Source organism: Haliotis cracherodii, unplaced genomic scaffold (genome assembly GCF_022045235.1).
Source record: "Haliotis cracherodii isolate W230 unplaced genomic scaffold, xgHalCrac1.p SCAF_16, whole genome shotgun sequence".
In the NCBI taxonomy this organism is placed as follows: domain Eukaryota; kingdom Metazoa; phylum Mollusca; class Gastropoda; order Lepetellida; family Haliotidae; genus Haliotis; species Haliotis cracherodii.
The window spans coordinates 22,032,300-22,049,804 of record NW_027266271.1 but is presented as its reverse complement, the minus strand read 5'-3'; the positions used below and the strand labels follow the sequence as shown (position 1 = coordinate 22,049,804).

The following is a 17,505-nucleotide window of genomic DNA, read 5'->3' as shown; positions in this document are numbered from 1 at the left end:
GCTGGAGGTGCTTGGTAAGGGGTTATGAAATCACTGAGCTCACTTGCATGGTAAAGAAATTTGGAAATTTGGCTGTTTCCTTTGTTGGGTAATAAAGTGAAGAATCTGTTAATTGTGAGTGTTAGCATTTCATGGAAGTATTGGCACTATAGGAGTAGTTATGATGGTAGGGAAGAATCAGAAATACTTTGAAAGCTCTTTTATTTTCTCTTCTTTCTTTTTTTTGATATGAGGGAGATAGCTACATGGCATTTAGGATTGAGAGCATCTTGTGTCCCATCAGTATATGTTACCATTCTGTTTATATTTCTACAATTATTACAAATGACAAATGCTATATGGGGCGGTTGGGTAGCCTTGCTGTTAAAGCATTGGCTCGTCATGCTATTTCTAAGTTTGGGTGAGGGAAATGTTCAAATAGGTGAAAACATATGTTGAAATATCCAGCCAGGAATAGCCCTCAGGAATAGCCCTCACACATGAGCCACTGTATGTGCTGCACGTGGACAACCCTCCATGCCCTGTCATCTTTGTAATGCACATTTCTGGGGCGCTGCCTGCTTCGCAAGTCTCTGCAAGTAATGCGTGGAAAAACGCCAGGCTTTTTGTCAGGAACCAGTTCCTCGGTGCCATTACACCTTTGATGGTTGTCTTGTGGAGAGGAGATACAAGATGGTGTGGGTTCCGTCTACTCGTCTGACTCGGCACTGAGGATGTGAGGCGGACCCTCAATGGAAGGGACTTGGATAAAATGCTTAGCTGTTTAATTGAAATGTACAATTTTAGAAGAAGAGATGTAGACAGTGTGTTGAAACTCATTCTGAGTTAAGAAGTTAGAAATTACATCAGGCACTTTAGTAGCAAAGAGTCAGTAAGAGGAGTTTCAGAGTTGGTTTGTAACTTAGTTATGGCACAGATTGGCTTTAGAAAGAGGAGCAAATGCAGTGATGTAAACATAAAGGAGTAATAAACTGTGGCAATTCCAGCCACATCAGAAAAAACATGGAACGGGAGCAGGTAAAATTTTTAAAAATGAGATCAGTGTAACGGGATGGTGTTTCCTAGGTGTTGGTTGATGTTATCTTTGGCCTTACCAATTTTATGTTTTGGTCCATAGGCAATATGTCAGGTGTAAAAATATATTGAAATAAAATATCAAGGGAACTAAGGTAATAAATAAACTAGTTATAAGATGATTGTAAAAATAATCTTATTTTTAATCAACCACAGCAATTATGCTTATTTACCTTTACATGTTTTAGGGTAGACATATGAATAAACAAGTGGGGCGGTCGGGTAGCCTTGTGGTCAAAGCGTTCCCTCATCACGCGGAAACCCGGGTTTGATTCCTGACATGGGTACAATGTGTGAAACCCATTTCTGGTGTCCCCAACTGTGATATTGCTGGAATATTGCTAAAAGCTGTGTAAAACCATACTCACTGAAAAAGCAAGTAAAAATGATGGACATGGCCTATTTTACAGAATATTTTTCTTCTTCATCAAGGATGAGATGCAACAACCATTTCAGAAATGAAATTACTTGTACTGAAAATTCATCTTGATTGTAATTTAATATAGATAAGTTAATGACTTATGATAACATATCTTCCAAATGACAAGGATATATTTGTTGTTCATCTACCTGACTGTAAACTAGTAGTATCAAGTTTTGTACCTTCCTCAGTCGTCCCACAGAAACTATCGGTACAACAACTTATTATTACTTTCTTTATAACCCCACTCCAGTCTCTTCACCTCCATCCCTTATCTTGGGAGCCAGCTGTCTTCTCCGGTAGTTGAGATACGTGGGTAATGAACTGGGGAGATGAGGATTTATGATGGTACTGTTCTTGTGTCATTTGTGGTACTTTGAAGAAGGGGTTGTCTTTGATAAAGCTTGCTGCACCATATTGGCTGATACTGATTAAAGCTGTGTGTGAAATCCTGGGGCAGTAGATTTTATGGCACCCATCCACCTTTGACTGTAGTTTACCCACCTTGACTGTAGTTTACCAACCTTTGACTGTAGTTTACCCACCTTGACTGTAGTTTACCAACCTTTGACTGTAGTTTACTCACCTTTGACTGTAGTTTACCCACCTTGACTGTAGTTTACCAACCTTTGACTGTAGTTTACCAACCCTTGACTGTAGTTTACCAAACTTTGACTGTAGTTTACCAACCCTTGACTGTAGTTTACTCACCCTTGACTGTAGTTTACCCACCTTGACTGTAGTTTACTCACCTTTGACTGTAGTTTACTCACCTTGACTGTAGTTTACTCACCTTTGACTGTAGTTTACCCACCTTGACTGTAGTTTACTTACCTTTGACTGTAGTTTACCAACCCTTGACTGTAGTTTACCAACCCTTGACTGTAGTTTACTCACCTTTGACTGTAGTTTACTCACCTTTGACTGTAGTGTACTCACCTTGACTGTAGTTTACCAACCTTTGACTGTAGTTTACTTACCTTTGACTGTAGTTTACTTACCTTAGACTGTAGTTTACCAACTTTTGACTGTAGTTTACTCACCTTGACTGTAGTTTACCAACCTTTGACTGTAGTTTACCAACCTTTGACTGTAGTTTACTTACCTTTGACTGTAGTTTACCAACCTTTGACTGTAGTTTACTCACCTTGACTGTAGTTTACCAACCTTTGACTGTAGTTTACTCACCTTGACTGTAGTTTACCAACCCTTGACTGTAGTTTACCAACCCTTGACTGTAGTTTACTCACCTTTGACTGTAGTTTACCAACCCTTGACTGTAGTTTACCAACCTTTGACTGTACTTTACTCACCTTGACTAGTTTACTCACCTTGACTGTAGTTCACCCACCTTTGCCTGTAGTTCACCCATCTTTGACTGTAGTTCACCCACCTTGCCTGTAGTACACCCACGTAGTTCACCAACCCTAACAATCATTGAATAATATTACCACAAAAATGACCTGAAATTACCTATCAGATTTAATAATCAATCAAAAAACTTACACACTGTCAAGTTGTCATCCATGTACATGTCAAGTAACAGCCTATCCCAGCAGAGAAATTAGTAAGTTTATGCAATGCCCATCTGTCTTCGTCCTGGCAGCTGACTCGGACACATAACCAACATTCCAGTGGCGATTTACCACTTTAGTGTGTAATCAATACTCCTCGTTTAGGACAACACAACATGCAATAACTGATCAGGTTGTTGCCATTCGGGAATATTGTACTGTGGTACCTTGAAAGTTATTATCCTTGTCACGAAGTTTAGCAGGGGATATAGGGTTCGGCTTCGTGTGTCCGATCATGGGGACAATTTATTACAAAGACCACTATTGATACAAAGATGAGATATTGTGTATATCAAAGAGGGATATATATGTTAGTGTTCAAAAAACATCTTTGAAAATTGATAATGTTACAGAGTTATTCCCTTTTTTAAATGTTTTAAGACATGATGCACATGACTGCCCTACTTTCTATTGTGACAAGTTGAAGATATGAATGTTAATTTTTTGCAGTTAGCATGTATCAATTATCAGATGTTTGGGATTTGAGGTAATTTAGATTGAAATGTTGAAATTGAAGTTTTTAGTTTTAGTTTGAAAACTCGAATGTTAATTTTTTCCAGTCTTGTGTGTTTCATGTGATCATATTGTTGGGATTTGAGATAGTTTACATTGGAATTTGGAAATAAATTTGATACCAGGAATGTTTATTATCTTCAACAGTGCAACATACGGATATGTTGAACATGGTGTGTACTTCAGTATTGCTGTTCAACAGGTCAGCAATATGATAAGTTTGACCTCATGTGATTTATTTATGTTCTGACGAAAGCTATCCTAGTTACATGTAATAACAGAGAAATGTTTTCTAGAAATTAAAGCTGTTGTAGTCAAGATATTAATATTGGTGTATTCACATCAGTAACTAAACCAATATATATATATAAGGCCTGATCATATAAGTTACATGTTTGATGGACTATCCCACAGAAAAAGGAAAAAATGTTGCTTATAAAGGGCTGGGTTTGAATTCGTAACTTCTGTTTTTCTGAAACATTTTTATTAAATTTTTAGAAAATGAATCCCAAATCATCCCTTTTTTATGTTCTTACTTCCTCTTTCCATATTGAACCCCAAACATGTATGTAAAACAAGATATAACATTGGTCTCATTTAGTCCAGGGCCCACTTGCACAAAGCGATCTTAGTGCTACGACTATTGTAAGCCTGTGTTAAAGTATGGGAGTTACGATCATCTTAGCGCTAAGATCGCTTTGTGCAAGTGGGCCCAGAACAAGTAAAACTAAGCTAATAATGGTCCTCACAATCAGGCTGAAAACTGCTGTTGTATGCTGCAACACAGGTTGGCTTCATCAGTCAAAAGTTGACACAACTGTTAAGTTTAGTCTAGGCTAATTCATTGACAGAAAATTAATAACACTTCCCCATCGCACACTTGGTGTATTGATTCCTGCTTATGATTTGTAAGTGTCATTGGAAGCACTATAGTGCCACAGTTGAACCTCCAAGATCAGTCCATCAAATTGGGCTCATTTCCATCCCCAGCTGAACTCCACTGGAGACCACTGACCACCGTCCTAATGGTCAGTTTGATGACCAGTAATCACTTGTGCCCCAATTGGCAGTAATGACTCCTTCAGTAAGCAGACTGTGAGGGAGGGAAGTGGCAACACTTGACAGGAGGAAGCCTTGCTTGTGATGTAACTGCCTTCTTCCTGTCACTCTGCTCCTGGAGGATATACAGCTGTATGGCTCGGCTCTACCTGAAGAAACAGTCGCTATATTTTGTCAATATATTTGAGATTGTATGGCGGATGTTTGTGGTTATCTGGACTCAGTGATACTGGATCATGGATTTTATCCTGACTTACATGGGTCGTTGATATTGTGGTAGGTGATGTTTTAGTGACAGTATTTGTGTCATTGTTTGGTGTATGGTCCTTGCTTGACTCTCTGAAATTGGATTTGATATTGAACTTTGTTTTACTTTGTGAATGAGAGGAGTTGTCAATATCAAATTGAAGCGAGGCATGTGTTCTGTTACGGCTTTATTGTAGTCAGATATTGTGCTTAGTGGTGCACTGGTTTCTGCTGGTTTCTCAGTGGGGATTCCAGGTTAGAATTGGTTCCCAATAAGCTATGCTTGTCATGTAAGTTGTGAAGGTTTTCTCAGCCCCATACCTGTGTTTCTGGGTTCGCCAAAATGATAAACATTGTAGACCTGTATTACTTTGGGCATTCCTCACACCTCAAGCTGACATTCTGTGAAATAACTGAAATAATGTTCAAGCAGTGCTAAAGCAGAATCACTCACTCACTCACTCACTCACTCACTCACTCACTCACTCATGAGGTTACTCAAGTGGTTGATTGCATGTCATCATGTCATACCCAAACAGAATGGGATTGTTGCTCATAATATCCATCACTTGTTTCTCTGGTCCAGAACTAATTATTTACAGACTGTCATCTTATACCTGGAATATTGCAGTGCAAAACAAAAAGAAAATGTATTCAAAAGCAGCAGTATGACTGACAACTTTATTTTTACCAAAGAATCTTTTTGGTGCATTTACGAGATATTTTTTTGAATCGTCTGAGGCAAGATGACAGTCAAAGAAAGCTGCATAAGTTGCTGACTCGGATTATGTATCATGCTTTGTTCATTGTTATATCCATGAAGGATGTGCTACAAATGCCTTTTCTTTTGACAACTTCTAAAACTTGTCCCAAAACCAGATTATTAAAAGGTTATGTATTGCATTGGAGTACAGAGAACTTTCTGTTTTACTTTATATGAGCAAATGATCTTTAAGAGGAGGATCAGGGATGTTCTGGAGAATTTTTGGCAGATCCTGTCAGAACTAGATTTGTTTACCAACGTAAACCTTTCACTCAGTGCCAGAATGATATGTAATCGTAGCCAGAAAACAAGGGAGAGGAAACTGCAGTAGGGCTTTGTCTGGCCGACTATTTGTGTTTTGATGGCAGCTGAGGTGCTGAAGATATGTTTAAACAGGCAGCACAGCTTCCTGCTGGTGATTGGGGACTTACACTGGGTAGAGGTGGGACCAGATTGGAGTGGGGAGTCGGGCCAGAGATAGGGGCTGACATGATGGAAGTAAGTCAGGCTTGGATAGTGTTGTAAGGCTTCAGGAAAAATAATACTGTAATCGACGTAATAAGCGCCCAGGGTGCTCTAAAAAATTTGAAATAGGGGGCTCTTAATAGAATATAAGTCAGGCTTGGATAGTGTTGTAAGGCTTCGGGGAAAAATAATACTGTAATCGACGTAAGAGCGCCCAGGGTGCTCTCAAAATTTGAAATAGGGGGCTCTTAATAGAATATAAGTCAGGCTTGGATAGTGTTGTAAGGCTTCGGGGGAAAATAATACTGTAATCGACGTAAGAGCGCCCAGGGTGCTCTCAAAATTTGAAATAGGGGGCTCTTAATAGAATATAAGTCAGGCTTGGATAGTGTTGTAAGGCTTCGGGGGGAAATAATACTGTAATCGACGTAATATGCGCCTAGGGTGCTCTCAAAATTAGAAATCGGGGGCTCTTAATAGAATATAATTTTAGTGAAAAAAACAACAGTTAAATGATCATAAATTTCATGGTTTATGCTGACAGCCTCAAATGATACAAAAGAAAAGTCTGTGCGTGTTATACACGACAGATATATTTTCCAGAATTGAATTGCTCATTATTAAGGGTGCATATAACACACCAGTGTGTTTCATACATGAATGAATAAGTCTTGTGTACATTGATCAATTGGAAGGGGTGCTAATTGGGATTGTTCACTAGTCAATATATTAATAAATATCGCCTTGGGCGCTTATCAGAGTGGAGCGCTTATTACGTCGAATAAGGTCCTTTAAAATAAAATATATTACCTCTCAGGTATTACCTTGTGGGGATTCCAAGGTGTTAGGGTGGGAGGAGGGGTGTTTGATGGGTGAAATGATAGGCAAGGGGAGTTTTGCTATGTAAAGTTTTCTAAATCGGACTCCACCTTTTGATAATCTTCCTGTACCTTTTTAAATGCTGTCCTCACTTAACATTAAAAGTTGGAATGAGTATTTGTACCCAGTATGTTCTGCATATGGTTTCTATCATGACACCATCAACCAGCACAAGACAAACCAGAAAATGACCAACCATGATGTAAACCATTGCTCCATGCTGACTCAGGGCCTGGAGGGCTAAACGCTGTTGTCCTCACAACTTATTTTCCCATTTAGTTTGATGTAAGGACTTACAATTAAACACGGACATTAAGATCAAGAGTATCAGTCACAGTGCGTTCTAAGCTATGTCTGTTTGATGTCTTGATATTTCTTTATGGGACAAGAAGATTGAATTCTATAAATTTGCAGCACTGACTTTCGGTGCAAAATGTTTAATATTGTAGTATTGGAAAATGGTATTTGGCAGATATTGGGTTTGTTGCATATGAAACTGTCCACATCTGTTGAGCATTATAAATGGATTAGTGTTACAGCATGAGAACAGTGCAGTATGTTAATTATGTAGACATGTTTTGTGATTGATGATGTCAGAAGTAGGGCTTCTCTCAAGGGAAGTCGAGCGAGGCTGGGACAGGTGACCTAGGGATAGTCATGCAAATTATAACTTCTTAAAACATTCACATATTCTTAAATTCTTGTTATTTGCAATTCCAGTAAAAGATGTTTGATGTATACAGTTCAGTCTGGAACTTCAGCCATTAGTTTAAAGCCGCAGTCGAGATAATGTAAGATTGGTCTTGTAATCTTGGCTGATAACTTTCCATGTGTTCAGATTAAAATTTAATAAAAATTATTCGGAAGAACATGTGTTGGCTTGTCAGCTGCTGCTAGAGATGAATAATTCACATGACCCAAACCGAAGCAGGCTATCTTGTGGGCTATCAGTATCACTTTTAGTAGTAGGTAGTTGGCAACTCACTTGAGATAATTTATGTGGACTAAAATTATTTTCAAACCCAGATTATTAGCTGTGCCTCTCCTTGTTCCAAACACTGTAATCACAAGTACCATATTCGACATAATAAGCGCCCAGGGTGCTCTCAAAATTAGAAATAGGGGGCTCTTATTAGAATATTATTTTGGTGAAAAAAACAGTTGAAAGATAAATTTCGTGGTTTATGCTGACATCCTGAAATGTTTATATACGACAGATATATTATTCCAGAATTTAATTGCCCGTTTTAAGGGTTCATATAACACATGAGTGCGTATTATACGGGAATAAATAAGTCTTGTGTACATTGATCAATCGGAAGGGGTGCAAATTGGGATTGTTCACTCGTCAATATATTAGCAAATATCACCATGGGCGCTTATTAGAGCGGGGCGTTTATTACGTCGAATATGGTATGTGCCACAGTAAACATAAATGTTTTACAAGTAATCTACACTGTACAAAGAGTATTGCATCCCAGACATAAGTATGTAGCCTTACTCCAAGGCTGTACTGCATGATATATCCACGGATGGATATATACTTCTATCCTAGGAAAGTCTAGATATGCCAACAGGACAGCCAGTCTTTTAGGGACAACTTGTTCTTATTATTTTTATAGTCTAGGAATTAAGAATTGTGAATTTAAACTTAAAATAATTTCCATAGAGACTTGGGTAAGTCTGATAGGTATGTTTCAGTGGTGTTGTGTCTGGATAGCTCCGACCAGACTGGTATGAATGAAGCCGCTTGATGCAGTATACACTGTGGCATGTACGCATGGCCTGCACATGGTGCCACAGATGCCAATATACCAGCAGCAGCAGCAGCAGCAGCGGTGGCGGCGGCGGCGGCAGCAGGGGCTAATACAGACACACTCAAATCTTAGACATGGAACTTGAGGAGCGTGTGTCACTTGTAACAAAACACCAGCGGTGAAGTGAATAGGCCTGTTTTAAAGACTTAGTATTTTTCAATTGTTTGTAGTTGGAGGGGGAAAAGATACTTAGGATAAATAAAACGCGTTCTGGGATCCTTGGAAGTTACTCCTAATGTATTTAATTCTATTAATTCTATGCAGGAACTGGATAAGAATTTATGTATTAACATCCTATTGGGGTACAACTGCAACAGGATAGCAACAGGATACTAGAAAGGGGATTATGAGCTTGTTCCATTTTGGTAACCCCTACTGTGATATTGCTGGAATATTGCTAATGTTGCTGCTCGCTCGCTCCTTTACTCACTCACTCACTCACTCACTCACTCACTATGGAAGCATGGCAAATATCAGGGGTAATGCACCAGTTTCACCAACACGCAATGGAGCAGGCAGATTTTTAATCAAATGCTTTGGATATTAAAATTGGAACAATTCTGTGGTAGGGTCACTAAATTGGAAATTCCTGGATCGTGAAAACTTAAAACATGACACTTTTATGAATATATAATATCTTTTCATTACTTCTTTTTTTAAAATATCTTTGTTCAGGATTGCCATGATTTGACATCAATGCCCTTGCATCCTTACTAGCTGGAGGTACCAGGACAGGATTCTATTGCAAAGTGTAACATACAAATAGAACATTTTGTATTATAAGTTTTAAATGAATGTTCTAATATTCTGTAACAACACTGGCACTGACAGAGTCCTGTAGTCCTTGCCAAACTGCCCAATAGTAAAGGCATCATAAGGACTTGTAGAAATTTGCCATTTTAAAGGGTTTTGTTGTTATCCTTATCTGGACTAGTGGGCTAAAACAGTTAGTTTCTAGCACTATGAATCATGGTTTCCGTCACTTTATTGCTGTGATGTTGTCAATATAATGTGACATTTTACTAACTCGATCGGTGTCATGTTGATTTACTAACCAGTACTATGATCCTGATATGGAATCAAATATGGTTGTAATCTAGCAAGGTCCTTCCGCCAAACATCCTGATTACAACAGACATGCAGATGGGACAAGATTATTTAGGGATTCCGGCTTTATCAATGAGCGTAGCATCCCTGGCAGTGTAATGACTTGAGCCTATCCTGACTCATCAAACTACACACCATGGTGAACTGTTCTGCTCCATGTTAGTGTGATGAGGAGGCATCATGCGTGGCAGCCATTAATTTTGGGAGGAAGTTATCAGTGAATCTGACATGTTGTATCAAGCACTTGGCTTGCTGTGTTGAAGACCTGCTTCAGGTCTTATAATCACGACCTGGGACCTGCATGCTTTGGTTGCTGGGCTTCACGCCCCTACCACACACTGAGGCAGTGTGTTTTAGTAGGTGTTTCAGAGTTGAAATTATCGACAGAATTGTTTATTTGTAATTACTTTAAGTAAATTGAAAATAAATATTTTTCTTATGGTATTTAGTTTCATTTGCATATTAGTTCTATTTTATATTTATGTTTTCATTTTATTTGTATGAAATCAGAGGTGCTGGTTGCATGAGATATGGATATTGTTTTTCAGCATGAACCACGCTGATTCATCACTGAAATCATCACTGAAAAACTTATGAATGTATTGTCTGACCAGTGTGTTTGTTTTGCAGCTCAGAGCACAATATTCTAGAAGATGCGGACAGCCTGCTTCTGAAGAGGGAACAAGGGGATGGGCATGAGGACCCGGACAGCAACGTCATCGATGTCGGCTCAGAAGGTGATTAAGTGTGACCGTCTTTCTATTTATATTACTAAACTCTTGGAAGTAGATAGGTCTCTAGGCCCATACCTCACCATCACCAACGTTGCGAGAGTGGCCCGGAGATAGGTCTCTAGGCCAGTACCTCACCATCACCGATGTGGCAAAGAGCGGCCCCGGAGATAGGTCTCGTGGCCATTACCTCACCATCACCAATGTTGCAAGAGTGGCCCGGAGATAGGTCTCTAGGCCAGTACCTCACCATCACCTATGTGGCAAAGAGCGGCCCCGGAGATAGGTCTCGTGGCCATTACCTCACCATCACCAATGTGGCATAGAGTGGCCCCGGAGATAGGTCTCTAGGCCAGTACCTCACCATCACCAATGTGGCATAGAGTGGCCCCGGAGATAGGTCTCTAGGCCAGTACCTCACCATCACCAATGTGGCATAGAGTGGCCCCGGAGATAGGTCTCTAGGCCAGTACCTCACCATCACCAATGTGGCAAAAACGTCCTGGAGATAGGTATCAGGGCCAACCTTTGATCGTAGGTTTGAATCCCAGATTCGCCCTGTTGATGTTTCTAGGTTTGTCAGCACCATACCCATGTTTGTGGGTTTCACCAAGGATGAAACAGTCGAAGACCTGCATCACTTTGGGCTTTCCTCACACATCAATCCGTGAAATATCTGAAATACTGTTCAAAGCGTTGATGAACCAAATTCACTCACTCACTCACTCACTCACTCACTCACTCACTCACTCACTCACTCACTCACTGATCAGGGTCTTCTATACACTTCATCGTGGAGAAACGTAGCATATACCTGACCCTGTAGTACTATATACATATGGTCTTGTATACACTACACCATAGAGAAACATCTTATACATGACTCTGAAGTACTGATCATACAGTGTTGTATACACCACACCATGGAGAAACAGCATATACATGGCCCTGTAGTACTATATACATATGGTCTTGTATACACTACACCATGGAGAAACAGCATATACATGGCCCTGTAGTACTATATACATACGGTCTTGTATACACTACACCATAGAGAAACATCTTATACATGGCCCTGTAGTACTATATACATACAGTGTTGTATACACCACACCATGGAGAAACAGCATATACATGACCCTGTAGTACTATATACATATGGTCTTGTATACACTACACCATAGAGAAACATCTTATACATGGCCCTGTAGTACTATATACATATGGACTTGTATACACCACACCATGGAGAAACAGCATATACATGACCCTGTAGTACTATATACATATGGACTTGTATACACCACACCATGGAGAAACAGCATATACATGACCCTGTAGTACTATATACATATGGTCTTGTATACACTACACCATGGAGAAACATCTTATACATGGCCCTGTAGTACTGTATACATATGGTCTTGTATACACCACACCATGGAAAAACATCTTATACATGACCATGGAGAAACATCTTATACATGACCCTGTAGTACTATATACATATGGTCTTGTATACACTACACCATGGAGAAACATCTTATACATGACCCTGTAGTACTATATACATACGGTCTTGTATACACTACACCATGGAGAAACAGCATATACATGGCCCTGTAGTACTATATACATACGGTCTTGTATACACTACACCATGGAGAAACAGCATATACATGGCCCTGTAGTACTATATACATATGGTCTTGTATACACTACACCATGGAGAAACGTAGTGTATATCTTCCGTTTATATTTGCATTTTGGAGAACCTAGTCATAACAATACTTGCTGGTATTTATTTCATTTGGCTGTGTTGTTTAGGTGTTCTTTTCTTCTCCTCATTTTTTTTAACAGAAACTGAAAGTTGAAAACATTAAAGCTTTTCCTGCCAATGTTGTCGCCCAGTGATCTAAGGCGGCTCAATTCACAGTGCGGTGTTGTATCCTTCAGGATCATGTTGTCAAGGGTTCTGATCCCAGATTCACCAAACTATTATCCCATCTGATGATGATGGTGATGGTGATGGTGATGGTGATGGTGATGGTGATGGTGATGATGATGATGATGATGTCAGCACCATACTCATGCTTTCAGGTGGCACAAAGTGGTAAATGTCTATAGCCTTCTGATGGGCAGTCGGGTAGCCTCGTGGTTAAAGCTATCGTGCGTCACACTGAAGACCCGGGTTAGATTCCCTTCATGGGTACAATGTGTGAAACCCATTTCTGGTGGTAGCCCCCACCCCAACCCCCACACCCAACCCCACCCCAACCCCCATCCCCCACCCCATGGTGATATTGCTGAAATATTGCTAAAAGTGGCATGAAACTCACTCACGAGAGCCTATTGTACATTCCTTCCAGATTAAGTTGACATGATGAGATATGAATGAAATGCTGTTGAAAGTGGTGCTGATTCACTCACTCACTCACTGTATGTTGCTGCAGGGGAGGCTTACACAGATGAAGGGGAGCAGGAGGTTGTGTACTTCGAGATGCCCGGGCTGTCTAGCACAGACGAAGACAGCAGTGAAGATGAAGTTGATTTCAAGATGGCCTCCAAAATTAAATTCAGCCGGGATCCCATCAGGGTGAGTGAAATGGTTTCATTTCGAGTTGTGGGTTTTATGAACAGTGTAACCATGTGTTAAACCAGATGGTAGCATTCTCACGAGATTCATCAGGATTGATAAATTTATGGATTGACGATTTATGATTACAGAATCACTTTGTATACATGTAAGTTTGCCCATCATTAATCCTACAGAAGAAGGGGTTTTCAGGGTAACATGTTGCAGACTAACAGAGTTTCACCCTGGTGATTATCAAGGATGTATGTCATGCTTACTACACGATTCTTCATCAAAATATTGTGAAATTTACTTGAACATTGAGTTAAGTTTTCGGAGCATTTGGACCTCATAAGATTATTGAGAAATATTTTCATGAATAAATTTTTTTATTTGTGAGTAATTTAGCTAGACCTATTTTTTGCCTTGTTCTACAGAGGGGTCGAAAATATAAATGTTTTAAACACTTTTCTTTCATGAGTTTTTTAAATTTTGGAAATTAATGTCAAATCTATCTTGACATTTCTTTTGATTATCTTTTGGCAAAATGATCAAGACAGATATGTAAAATAAGAAATAAACTTGGTCTGGCCATGGTTGCTATCCCCACAGTTTGAAAAAATGGTGTATTTGTAGTCAGACTGAGGGGATATGTTTGGAAATTAATGACAAATCTATCCTGACATTTCTTTTAATTATCTTTTGGCAAAATGATCTAAACAAATCAGTAAAAGAAGAAATAAACTTCTCTGGTCTTGGTTGTTTTAAGCTATCAACACTTTGCATAGCGTATGTAGGATTTTGATCCTACACACAGTGACCTCAAACACTACCCAGATGATCATCCTTATTCCTGCACCACAAACTGTCTTGATGGCAGATATGGGCAAAATAATAAAGATTTAATAGACTATATCTTCGTCCAGATCATCCTAGGGGGAAGAATTACTCGAATTAGTTGTGGGTCGGTATTACTGTTCCATGGGAAGTTGTTGAGATACTATCTCCCCACAGACTCATAGATACTTCAGATCACCTGTGAAGCTGAAAATCTTACAGCATCTGTGAATGAGACTAGCAGATTTGACCCATGAACTTGATGGTCGCAGGTTTTCTTCACATACTCCACGGACGACTACGACCGCCGCAATGAAGACGTGGACCCAGTGGCAGCGTCAGCGGAGTATGAACTGGAGAAGAGGGTAGAGAAGATGGATGTCTTCCCCGTGGAACTTCAGAAAGGTAATACCTGCCTTGATTTTGTGGTGTTTTCTAAATGCAACAGAAACATATGTATTCCACAATCTAGAATTGATGATAGTGTTAGCACCATACTTGCGCTCGTGGGTTTAACCAAAGTGTAAACATTGAAGGCCTCTATTCTTTCCGGCTTTGAATGTTGATACTGTATCAGTACAAATTGTTGTATATCGAGATTGAATCAATAATTCACTGCCACAGTAATATTAACATTGGTTAAAATACCTATGGTTTAGATGGACTATACGAAGGCAGGAAATCCATTTTACACATGTAATGGATCAGCCAAGTTCATATTTAGCTTGTATTCATGACCTGCTTGTCTATATTTCGACTGGTTTGTTGCTATATGGCTGAAATAATGCTGATGCGATGTTAAATTTTAACTCACTCACTCATATTTAGCATTAAGTTGATTAATTGCAGGTCTAAATGGATTTTGTTTTTATCTATACACATAGAGAATAACTAGTTTTGTTATTGATCGATTTGTTGATATATTGTGATACGTTTGAGTCCAGTATCGATACAAAACTTTCCAATCAATGACACCACTACCTAGTGGTAAGTTCAAATGCCCCACTGTCATCCCTTATGGTGTATAAAATTATCAGTAGTATATTTTTGAGGTATTGTTAATGGCATCCTGGTAGCTCACCGACACCACTTTCTTAAACAACCCTTATCTTACGACTCCTTATCTGCAGCATATAATCTTGGTAATGGTTAGAAAATCGAATACGAGAGCTGAGAGCTGTGATATGAGAAAGTAGGAAGCTCTATGGAACCTGTTCAAAACATCTTTTATTACACATTAATGATATAACTGAATATTATCCCTGTGTTCAGGTTCGGAGGGACTTGGTCTCAGTATTATCGGTATGGGTGTTGGCGCCGATGCTGGTCTGGAGAAACTTGGCATCTTCATCAAGACACTGACTGAAGGTGGCGCCGCTCAGAGAGACTCCAGGTTGGTTATGGTGCCTGGCACCAGTGTCTGTTGTGAGGCTGCTGTGGCATATGGCTCCTGGAAATTGTATTGTTGGCTCTGCCTTTCTTTTCCTTGGGATTCCCCTGTAGTTAGAAGATCGGGGGTAGAATAGGTCTTCATCAACCCATGCTTGCCGTAAAAGGCGACTATGCTTGTCGTAAGAGGCGACTAACGGGATCGGGTGGTCAAGGTCACTGATTTGGTTGATGCATGTCATTGATCCCAATTGCGTGGATCGATGCACATGATGTCAATCACTGGATTTTCTGGTCCAGACTTGATTATTAACAGACCGCTGTCATATAGCTGGAATATTGCTAAGTGTGGCGTAAAACAACAAACAAACCGACCCTGTGGTTAGAATAGGTGCCCAGCAACCTATGCAGTGTTACAGAATGGTGGTCAGGCTCGGTGACTTTGTTGACAGCATGGGAATTTGCTCATAATATCAATCACTGGATATATACTGAAATAGAAAGTTAGGGATCTTGAATATTTTGGGGGATATTTATTTGTGGTGAAGACTGAGAACACAATTTTGAAAAAATATCCCCCCCCCCCCTAACTTTTATTGTTTAGTATATAATGAACATCATTGAAATTATTATGGAATGAGCTTTTGTAGCTGACAGTAGACAACAGGGAGAAACTTGTTGTGGAAACAGATTTATTGTATACAGAAACATTATATAAATCACAAATTACGAAATTTATATTGCAAATTGGATACAACTGTTAAAGTTATGTTCTTCAGCTAGTCTGTCTTTATTCAAGAAATAAGTTGTGTAGTTTTTCACAAAAATATGTATATGTACAAAACCAGGAAGTTAATTGTCAGATTTATTACTCAAAACACAAAACGACCTAAAAGGGTATTAATATCATCACCACAAACTCCAAAGTATTAATTTATATTTGTCTGAATCGTCAAAAAGCACTGTAAGATTAGACTTACATTTAGTCTTAGAAAAAAAGTTATACCTTCTTTAATAATATATATCTACAAACTCAAAATCAAATCAAAATGGAGCCCAGAACAATGCTTAATTTCATTAGAGCCGAGGCAGTCTAGACTTGCCAAATCTTTCTAGACTTGAGTTGTATTTATGAAAATATTCTCTAGGTGCGGGTCGGGGAGCCTAGTGGTTAAAGCGTTCGCTCGTCACACCGAAGACCCGGGTTCGATTACCGACATGGGTACAATGTGTGAAGCCCATTTCTGGTGTCCCTCGCTGTGATATTGCTGGAATATTGCGAAAAGCGGCGTAAAACCTTATTCACTCACTCACTCACTAGGGTCTGGGAGACAGACAAACGGAATGGGTTCAGTTGGAATTCGTGTTGAAACACTGGCCTGAGTGAACCATGACCAGCTGACCAGCATTCCTGTCACATATTCCACTTAACCTCATTACAGCAGAACTGCATTGTAATGGCTTGGATTAGACGCTTTGAAAGCTGGTTGCCTGAAACCGTAATTGACCATGAAATTATTTGATCATGGTTCACATTTCACCTCTCCAAGGGATAATAAAACTATTTGGTTTCTCATGTATTCTACATGGGGAAGTACATGTTCATGGAAAGACATGAGTGATTTATTCTCAAACTAGAATTCTGTATTCTATTCCCTGTTTCAGAAGAATTTCCAGGTCTATTTAAATAAAGCAAATAGAATGTGAAATTTCACATGTATTTTAAGAAAAGATCTCCACGAGAACTCCCATGATTCTGCATGTTGATCACATGACAGACGACACGGTATTGTTACAAAATGGCCTCCTTTCTTGAGCAGACCCTGGAAAACCTGACATTGCAACCCGTCTGCTCACCAAATGACTCCCATTCCTTGTCCGTATTGAGCTTTTATCCAGGGGATGTAGACTTTGTGTACATATCGAGATGCCACCATGATATACTGAGTGATGAGTAGCCATTTTGTCCCTTAGAATCCCCTTTGTAATGTGATCACCAAATGAGTGGAAAATCCAGACAATTCCAGTATTGATATTGCCATGACCAGAATA

General features: G+C 39.4%; 1 protein-coding gene across 10 annotated transcripts in view; it reads left to right on the top strand.

The window, feature by feature from the left end:
• LOC139463935 (neurabin-1-like) overlaps positions 1-17,505 on the top strand; it is a 118,530-nt gene that overhangs the window by 72,389 nt on the left and 28,636 nt on the right. For 9 of the 10 annotated variants that reach the window (XM_071245385.1, XM_071245386.1, XM_071245387.1 and 6 more), the window contains 4 exons: positions 10,549-10,655; positions 13,106-13,248; positions 14,337-14,469; positions 15,337-15,457. In XM_071245385.1, the coding sequence (XP_071101486.1) occupies positions 10,549-10,655; positions 13,106-13,248; positions 14,337-14,469; positions 15,337-15,457 (504 nt within the window). Of the gene's footprint in view, positions 1-4,796; positions 4,918-10,548; positions 10,656-13,105; positions 13,249-14,336; positions 14,470-15,336; positions 15,458-17,505 lie in introns of those variants that run through there. The other variant, XM_071245391.1, reaches the window with a different exon arrangement.